Here is a 9,780-nt window from a genome sequence, read left to right as displayed (position 1 = left end):
TTTATTAAAATCTTTTTTAAAAATCTTCATCATGAGTTCATCATGTGTCCAAGTGGCTGTGACGCAGACTAAGTCGAAGGTCATCTACCAATCAGAAGCTGTGCATTTAGATCCCCGACTCCTCCAGTCCACATGCTCCAGGTGTTCTTGGACAGCACATAGAATAAGACTGCATACATATTTGAGTGTGTAGTAAAAAGCACTTTACAAAATAACAGTATTCTACTATAACATACCCTGCTGATGTCATCTGTAGGTCCGCCACTGAGTAGTACAGTTGTATTTGGTTTTTCATGGGACCCCGTTGGTTTCTGCGGGCCTGTGGACCATCCATGTCCCCATCTATATTTGGATGGTATCTGAAAGAGACACGACTACACTTTGGGACTGGGCATTTAAAGAAAACTACTTCAAGCAAGAGCTCACAGCACACATCTGTTTGGTAAAACTCACAACCGTAGCTTTTGTTAAAAAAAATGCACTTATTCCACAAAATGTTCATGTTCTTACGCCAAACGTCTCTCTGTGAGGTTTACTCTTTACTAGAGGGATTTAATCATTAGCATAACTGAACTGAACGTGAGCAAAACCAAAGACATGGTGGTGACCTTCTCCAGTAGGCAGAGGGATCTGGCTGCTTCAGGCACCACCACCATCTATGGGAAGCCAGTGGAGGTAGTTGAGGAGTACAAATACCTGGGAACCATCTTTGACAACCTCCTGAAATTCTCCGCCAACAGAGAGGAGATTCTCAGGAGGTGCCACCAACAGCTATACCTCCTTATAACTCAACTGCTTTGGAGTCGGCACAGCCATCATGATGACTTTTTACTACGCCTTCCTGGAAAGCATCATGACCTTCTCCATCACCTGCTGGTTCCACTCCCTCAGCCTTCATACAGGAACAGACTGCAGCGCACTGCATCAGTGTGCTCTAAAATCATTGGCCTGTCAGGACTCTGACAGGTTTTCAGCCAACAGGCCCTCAGACAGGCAGCCAAAATCATCACTTCCTCCTCCAATTATAACAAATTATTAAAAATATGGAGAAAATACTGTTTGCAATTAAATGTGTCATAGTTTAGTTTAATGGCCGTTAGACTACATCAGACTAATGTAGCCAGTGCAGTATAACAGTAGGTGCATGTCTCTTCAGGTCGGTGTGGTTTTTTTTAACTGATATTCAAATTGCTCATGAAAATACCGAAACAAAAATGTAAACATTACAATGTTTTTAAGCTTTCCTGAGGTGAAAAAGTCGGCAATGATAATAAAAGCTAAATGTAGCAGTACACCATAGTATAAGAAATGCACTGACAAAGTACTCGATCAGATCTGTGATACAGAAACCTTGTTCACATGAACATATCCATCTCAGTGCCATGTCTGCCTTCATTATCACCAATTAAAGTTTAACTTCATGTAGTTTACAGTCTAAAGTGCTTTGAGTCACCAGTACAGCTGATTTTATAAACCATATAAATAATAATGTAAGTCTATGAATTCATTTCCAGCTGGTGCTTTTTTAGTCTTGCAATCACGTCACCTCAGAAACTGCGCAGTTGCTTGCTGGTGGTTGCCGTGACGGCGTATGCTCCGTTGCCATTTTCGCTTCTGCATCCATTGATGTGTATGGCGGGTATTACTGTACCATGGATGCGACTGGTTGACAAGTGGATTGCTGTACCAGGAACTGGGCAGTGTCAGAGTTACCACACACAAACCTAGAGGCGGCTGGGAAACAAGACAGTCGTGTAGTCGTAAAAGGAAAACGGAGTGAAACGACTGACCAAGAAAGAGAGACACTAAACAAAGAAAACATTACAAAATCTGTTCTTCACCTGTGTGATACAGGAGGCCTTGTGCTCCTCTGTCTCCTTGAAAGCCAGTAGAGTGATGCAGGTCCGCAGATCAGAACTGATGTTGCCTCGCTTGTGAAACAGTACCCTCACCCTGAACCTCTCCCGACCTCCCTTATCCCGCTCTATTTCCACGCTCTCTGAGAGAAGGGAGGCAGATAGAGGGGGAGAGGCAGGGAGGACGGACTCTGATAAAAGCTGTGGATGAAAAGAAATACAGATGAATCTGTGGGGGTTTTCAGTTACATCTCCATCTCTTATCATCTTTTCTCTGCTGCTTACCTGTGTCACAGAGTGAGGGCCAAATGAAGCCCTGAGGCCGGGCTTGGTAGCCCAACCTGTCGGAGGCAGCACGAACATACTCTGAGAAAAGGCAAAAGGGCTAAAGTTGGAGAAAAGAGGGCCCATCTCTGCTTGGGACAGAGGGAGAAACTGCCAAGAAGGGGGGGTGACGGACATCTGGACTGGCAGGGAGAGAGGAAGAGGGGGCTGCAGGAGGGATGGAGGGACTGAGTCAGTAAAAGAAGAGAAGAGGCAGGTGTAAAGGACATGTTACTATCACAAGGTCATACATGTCAGACTTGCTGAGATTTGCATTAACTGCCTTCCTTTCTGTTATATTTGGGCATCAACCCATACATTGTCCAAAGAACCCTAACACACCAACAGCCCAGTGGTATCAGAGTGCTTGATTAGTTGGACTTTGCTGATGGCAGGCATTCGCTGTGACAGCTTGTGCTGTTTTACATTTGCCTCTGTCCAGAGCATAAAGTCGTCTACATCTCACAGATTCTGAGTGGGGTTAAATTCTGGACTCTATGATGGCCAGTCCATGTGTGGTAATGTCAGCGCATGCCTTGTCAAATCTAAAATGAACATAAATTCAAATGTATCAAAGTAAAGCAGTCTCTCTCCTTTTATCTCCAACGTCATCCATTACATTGCTGCCATATTGACGCCATTCACAGACCATCCATGGAATCCACATTTTTAATTCAGTTCCTTTTTATTTATATCGTGCATAATCACAACAACAGTCACCTCAAGGCGCTTTATATTGTAAGTGTCATGGACCCCGTGTCTGCTGACCCAGGTTGGCTACATATGTTTCTTGTTTTCCTTTCCCTCTCTCTCACGCTTGCCTCACCTGGGCGGAGCTCATTGCGGGCTCCCCGCCCCTGGCCCTCGCACCTGTAAATAATCACACACCTGTGGCTCATCGCTTCACCAGCGTCCACTACTTAAGGCAGTGGCTGGAAACATCTCATCGCTGGACTGTTGAGTAACCTCGGTAGTAAGCTCCAGAGTTCTAGTTTCTAGTTGTCTTTTCGCGTTGTTGCTTCGTTAGATTAAACGCTTGTTTCCTGTGAACAGGAATCTCTTTCCCTTGGAGCCCTGGATGTGCTAAGTTGCTGGTGTGCTGTGTTTCTGGAACTGTGTGAAGATTCCCTCGTGTGTGAAGTCCCCTTTTCCGGACTCCCCTGTGCCCTGGATTCCCCTCGCCCTCTCACCTGTATATAGTTCATGCATTTATTACTTCCAGGCTGGACTACTGTAATTCATTACTATCAGGATGTCCTAAAAACTCCCAGAAAAGCCTTCAGTGAATCCAAAATGCTGCAGCAAGAGTCCTGACAGGGACTAGAAAGAGAGAGCAGATTTCTCCTGTTTTGGCTTCCCTTCATTGGCTTCCTGTTAAATCCAGAATTGAATTCAAAATCCTGCTCCTCACATACAAGGTCTTAAATAATCAGGCCCCATCTTATCTTAATGACCTTGTAGTACCATATCACCCTATTAGAGCACTTCACTCTCACACTGCAGGCCTACTTGTTGTTCCTAGAGTATTTAAAAGTAGAATGGGAGGGAGAGCCTTCAGTTTTCAGGCCCCTCTTCTGTGGAACCAGCTTCCAGTTTGGATTCAGGAGTCAGACACTATCTCTACTTTTAAGATTAGGCTTAAAACTTTCCTTTTTGCTAAAGCATATAGTTAGGGCTGGACCAGGTGACCCTGAATCCTCCCTTAGTTATGCTGCAATAGATGTAGGCTGCCGGGGATTCCCATGATGCATTGAGTTTTTCCTTTCCAGTCACCTTTCTCGCTCACTATGTATTAACAGACCTCTCTGCATTGAAACATATCTGTTATTAACCTCTGTCTCTCTTCCACAGCATGTCTTTATCCTGTTTTCCTTCTCTCACACCAATCGGTCGCAGCAGATGGCCCCGCCCCTCCCTGAGCCTGGTTCTGCCGGAGGTTTCTTCCTGTTAAAAGGGAGTTTTTCCTTCCCACTGTCGCCAAAGTGCTGCTCATAGGGGGTCATATGATTGTTGGGTTTTTCTCTGTATCTATGAAGCGTCTTTAGGTGACTTTTGTTGTGATTTGGCGCTATATAAATAAAATTGAATTGAATTGAATTGAATTATAGTCGCACCTGGTGTTGTGTATCAATAAAAGGAACTGAATTTTAGCTTCCTTATCTGCGCTTGAGTCCATCCCAGCTAGTGACAGTAAGGTAGACCCTACAATAATACATACAGAGAAAAACCCAACAATCATATGACCCCCTATGAGCAAGCACTTTGGTGACAGTAGGAAGGAAAAACTCTCTTTTAACAGGAAGAAACCTCCGGCAGAACCAGGCTCAGGGATGGGCGGGGCCATCTGCTGCAACTGGTTGGGGTGAGAGAAGGAAGAAGCAGTCTTACAGCATTTGAGGAAGCACTTTCTCCCTCTCCCTTATCTTTCCTGCTTGGCTTCTCATGTCTTTGTATAGTCTTGCTTACTCACTAACCCTCAGACAGTCTCCAAAACTTGTTCTCTAAAAACGTAAAGAAGAATTATGGATTTGATCAACTGGTCCCTTAATGTAACTGACAACTCCTGGGCTTGGGAGAGCCCGATTGTCCTGTGGAGACGTTTGCTGCCGGATACTCGATGGTCGGTTGCGTCGTGTGTCTGGCGACACTCTCGATGGAGGACATTGAACGACATCTACCAATTCGGAATCACGATAACAGAGTTCTGGCTGATTGGAGCCGGCTCGGACCTGGCTTATCGAAGAACAAGAAGCGGCTACAGCTGTTCAAAATCCCACAAGGCTGGCCGACATGATAGACGATGGGCAGGGCTGTGAGTACTCAGACTGTGTTTTTGAATGCAATATGGAGAAGATCTTGGAGAAGAAGAACAGGAATTGAGAGACCTGGTGACCAGTGATGGACATTAGACCAACTGTAAAATTGAAAGCAGTTTGTTCAAAACAACAACAACAACAACAACAAAACAACTACCATCTTCATCTGATGCGGGCCCCTGGTGCCAGCTGGATGCTCAAGGAAAAAGCTGACGGGAATAACAAAACTCTCCCTTAGATAATAAGACTATTGTGACTCTCTCCCCCCTCATTCAAGGCACCCGCGTCAACCGAAGTTTGTTGACTTTTGCTTGACAAATGTAGCTACAATCATACAAGTGCAAAGATTTCTGTTTATTTCTATAATATCAGCTATTAAATATTTTCACAGTAATTTAGGCGTCTTAAACACTCACAGGGGACATCTTTGGTATAAGGTGAACATAGATAATGATCTGAGAGAATGAAAGTATGACAACAATAACAACAGGTGAGCAGCTGTGATACACAATAATGACTCACCTGTGATGGAAATCCAAAGCAGCAGCAGCTCTCCTGTTCGCCCCCACCACACAGTGACACAGCTGACACCTTCCATCACTGCAGGTCTCCTGCAGCACAGTGAAGCCAATGTGAAACTTTCAAACCTCATGCATACTCAGCTGGCAGATAATCGGCTCGTCCCACAGGGTGAGTGGACGGGCTTCCACCACTCGTACAATCAAGCCCACTTCATGAAGAAGGTTATGTTATCACCATGTTGTCTCAACTGACAGTCACAGGATTACATACACACAGGTATGAATATAGTGGCTTTGATAGGCCTTTTAATGATTTCTCAAGCTGTTCGTTCTCCAGGGTGGAATGATTATACAGATTTTTTCTGTCTGCATAACTGTGATACATTAGTTATGCAAATATCATATGTCATATCAAATATGTACATACAATTATTCAGTCTTTTACTATCTCGTGCTGAAAGTAAAGTTTTTCACTGTCGTGGAACTTCAAGGCAAAGGCCGGTTAACTTCTTCTTGGTGACCATTAATATAAACCACGCCTGTTCTTTTGTTTCAGGTGAGGCTCGTCCACAGTTCCCAGGCCTCTTGTTTCCTTTGCGTCTCTCACTGAGAGAGAAAATGGGACAGGATCCTACTCAGGTTTGACCTCTGCTACAGTTACAGCCTTCTAGCCCAAAACTCATCCTAGGATTTATCTACCTGCTCACACTGTAGGATGAATTGTCTTCAGGTGTATTTCCTCAGCTCTCTGTGTTTATTAGGCAGGCATAATTAAGCCTTAATGAACTGTCATAGTAACAGAACTACAGTACACCCATATTAGGAAGGTGAAGGTGGATATCCTCCTGCTTTGGGATAAAAAATATTTAGTTTTGACAAAAACTGCACTTATATGTCTGAAATGAAACAAAACAATATTTTTCTATTGTTTTTACAGTGAAGTCAGTTTTCTAACCCTGTAGCAGCCTCACAGTTCATGTTAACTGATCAATAGGGTGTAAATGATTGATGGCAGAAGCTGCCAATCCAGTGCTATAAAAGTTAATTTCTGGAAATGAGGGATAGACACATAAACACAGAGTACCTGGCACCTTAGTGCCGAAAGGAATGTCTGCTGCTTAGCATATGAGGGCTAGATGCGGAGAAGCCGGCATCCCAGTGGTAGAAGGTAGGAAGTTTGCTGCCGCATATGGCAAATGGTAAAATCCTTTTGTATTATTCATTTATTAACAGACTAACAATTCATTTTGAAATTCTGATCTATAATAAATGTTTATATTTTACATTAAATGATAAAATAATAAATAATTTCTAAATAAAATAATTTTAAAATGAATTTGTAAATTAGTTAAATTATTGCATATTTGACTGCACAACTCATTAGTGAAGCACAAAACTCTTTATTTTGATGCACATGACTCCTCTGGTCCTGCATATGTACGGTGATTGTGCTCATGAATACCGTTTCACATGTGACTTACCCTTAAAGAATAAACCTTAACACACGCTTAATGAAAGATTTGATGTGCTGATCCATGATAGCAGAACAGAATTGCAGCATTAACATAAATTAGGACAGGACCCCTGTGGAGTCTACATAATGATGGTGGTTGGATGGTGCTCTGAGTGAGCAGGTTGAGGGGAGATGGGGAGGAGGAAGGCTGCATGCTGATTGGCTCAATGAAGGTGTAAAAGAAAATGACAGCGCTGGAGAAAGAACGTTTGACAGTGCGGGAAAGTGGAAGTGATGTAAACTTTAAATTCAATTAAATTTTATTTTTACAGCTTCAAATCACAACAACAGTCACCTCAAAGCGCTTTATGTTGTAAGGCAGACCCTACAATAATACATCTGGAGAAAACAATCATATGAGTCCCTGTGAGCAAAGACAGGAAGAAACCAGGCTCAGTGAGGGGCGGGGCCATCTGCTGCGAGCGGTTGAGAATAGACTAGCAACTAAACACTCAGGAAAGCAGACAGTTCAGTTATATTTGATTTAGAAGCACCAGGTCACGAACACAGTTGCTTCATAATGTAATGTAAAGGCCAAGGAGCGATCACAGGTCTTCCTTTTTATGCATAAGCTTTATATACATTATCTACAATTATGACTATTTAATGTAATGACCGCTGTGATAGACATCATCGTCCTCTGAGTCTGAAGAGCATTTGAATCCTGTGAGTAACCCTGTAATGCTACAGGTGTTTTTAAGATCACACAAACAGCTGTAAACAACAAACATTATGTTTCCTGGCGACAGGATTTGCACTTCTGGCAACTCGAACTTATTTTTAACAAGCTACAAAATGGCCAAAACAGAGAAAGGAGAAAAGCCTACACACTGTCATAGCTCAGCTGGCACGTGCCAGCACAGGATCACAGCCCAAACAACAGAAGGTACAGCTAAATATATCTGTGTGTGTCAGGAAACGTTCTCATTGGTCAGTGTCAGGATGTCTGGACATGGCTCACACGGATGAAACACGCTAAAGTTATCCAGAGCAAACACACAACTGGTTACTCTGTGAGACAAACAACTGAACCTACTCTACAAGCAGAGATGTGATGATTCATTATTTATTCTGTTAAAACATTTACACAGAGAGTGTACACACACACACACACACACACACACACACACACACACACACACACACACATACACACAGATATAAAACACTCACCTGCATTTGTCTATTTCAGCTCCAGATTCCAACTTTTTTTTGAGGCATTTTAAAACTTGTTGACGTCACTGATTCCAGTAAAAGAACAAAAATGATTTAAAGCAAGATGAACAATAATATTCTCCTTTTTGTCTTTCTTGGTTATCTTTAGTGGTATGCTGCTGCTTTAAGCCCCTCTTACTCGCTCTCATGCGTCCCTCCCTCTCTGCATCCAATACAGATTTTGTCATTTAATATAGTAAGTAATCTCCTCCGCGCTCCTCCCCCCATGCAGTTCTTTATGAGCTCATTGTTTCTTATAGGGTTATCTTCCTACTCTCCTCCCCTCACCCCTTTTTGTGCATCTGTCACTTTTTGTTTTCTCAGACATCTTGGTGATTCTGTGCATCTACAGTATGGTGGATTGTTGGGTAGTAGTAAATGTGACACTCATTACAGTAGCTGCTTATGGGTTAATGGTATGGGCTATGGTGGATTTAATAATATGGTGATAAAATAGTTCTTAGAAGTTTTCATTGGCATTATTAAAAAAATTTTTTTTTACTTAAATCCCTGAACAGTGACTCCTGCACCTGCAGGTTTCAGTCTCTGAGGATGTGAGGTTCAAAGAAGCTCAGCAGGATGGGAAATCAAGTTATTTTGCTTTGGCAGTAAATTCTCTGCCACTGAGAAGCTTGTTTTGAAAAGCAAAGACTTGTAAACACAATAAATAAAAAATGTTACCTAAATTTCATTTAGCCCTTTCATTTAGAAAAAAAAAACATAACTAAGCTCCATATCTGTAACTGTAATTCTGAGCTATTTTTCAATAGACGATAAGCTGTGACACAAAAGCAGGCCAAAGGTAACTGTGTACATAAAGCATAAAATGATATTAAGACAAGTAAGTGTGCTATATTTTTGGTTTTATTCATTTTATGAGCTCTAATAAAATGGACCAAATATGTAATTCATTTGTGATTTTAATTTAACAGGTTTGTGATTGTAAAATATGTTTTGTACTCAGATGTTTCGGTTAGTTTTGTTATGCGACAGATGAATCAGTTACTGCTCCACAGAACCACAGCGTCCTTTCTTTATGCTGATGATACATCATCATATGTGTGTGTGCATGTGTGTGTGTTTGTGTCTGTGTTTGTGTGTGTGTGCATGTGTGTCTGTGTGTGTGTGGATGTGTGTGTGTTTGTGTGTATCTTTGTGTGCATGTGTGTGTGTGTGTGTGTGTATGTGTGTGTGTGTGCATGTGTGTGTGTCTGTGTTTGTGTGTGTGTGCATGCGTGTGTGTGCATGTGTGTGTGTGCATGTGTGTGTGTGTTTGTGTGTATCTTTGTGTGCATGTGTGTGTGTGTTTGTGTGTATCTTTGTGTGCATGCGTGTGTGTGTGTGTGTATACGTGTGTGTGTGTGTGTGCGTGTGTGTGCATGTGTGTGCATGTGTGTCTGTGTGTGTGCGTGTGTGCATGTGTGTGCATGTGTGTCTGTGTGTGCATGTGTGTGTGTGTGTGTGTGTGTGATAGTAACAGAACAGCAGAAGGGGCTTAGAGAACAATGGATCTGACACTGAGAGAAGAGATTAAA

At 42.5% G+C, this 9,780-nt stretch overlaps 1 protein-coding gene across 3 annotated transcripts in view; it reads right to left on the bottom strand.

Annotated features, from left to right (window-relative positions):
* The window catches only part of tmem132a (transmembrane protein 132A), a 21,784-nt gene extending 13,246 nt beyond the window's left edge, over positions 1 to 8,538 (bottom strand). The window contains exons 1-6 of one of the 3 annotated variants that reach the window (XM_085164000.1): positions 8,204 to 8,538; positions 5,519 to 5,607; positions 2,142 to 2,368; positions 1,842 to 2,057; positions 1,547 to 1,734; positions 237 to 359 (exon numbers count right to left, since the gene is read on the bottom strand). In XM_085164000.1, the coding sequence (XP_085020126.1) occupies positions 237 to 359; positions 1,547 to 1,734; positions 1,842 to 2,057; positions 2,142 to 2,368; positions 5,519 to 5,594 (830 nt within the window). In that variant the 5' untranslated portion in view covers positions 5,595 to 5,607; positions 8,204 to 8,538. Of the gene's footprint in view, positions 1 to 236; positions 360 to 1,546; positions 1,735 to 1,841; positions 2,058 to 2,141; positions 2,369 to 5,518; positions 8,173 to 8,203 lie in introns of those variants that run through there. The other 2 variants (XM_085163999.1, XM_085164001.1) reach the window with 2 other exon arrangements.
* Positions 8,539 to 9,780: the final 1,242 nt, after the last annotated feature.

Source organism: Neolamprologus multifasciatus, chromosome 6, assembly GCF_963576455.1.
Source record: "Neolamprologus multifasciatus chromosome 6, fNeoMul1.2, whole genome shotgun sequence".
In the NCBI taxonomy this organism is placed as follows: Eukaryota; Metazoa; Chordata; class Actinopteri; order Cichliformes; family Cichlidae; genus Neolamprologus; species Neolamprologus multifasciatus.
The sequence above is the reverse complement of the archived record's forward strand: the minus strand, read 5'-3'. Positions and strand labels throughout refer to the sequence as shown.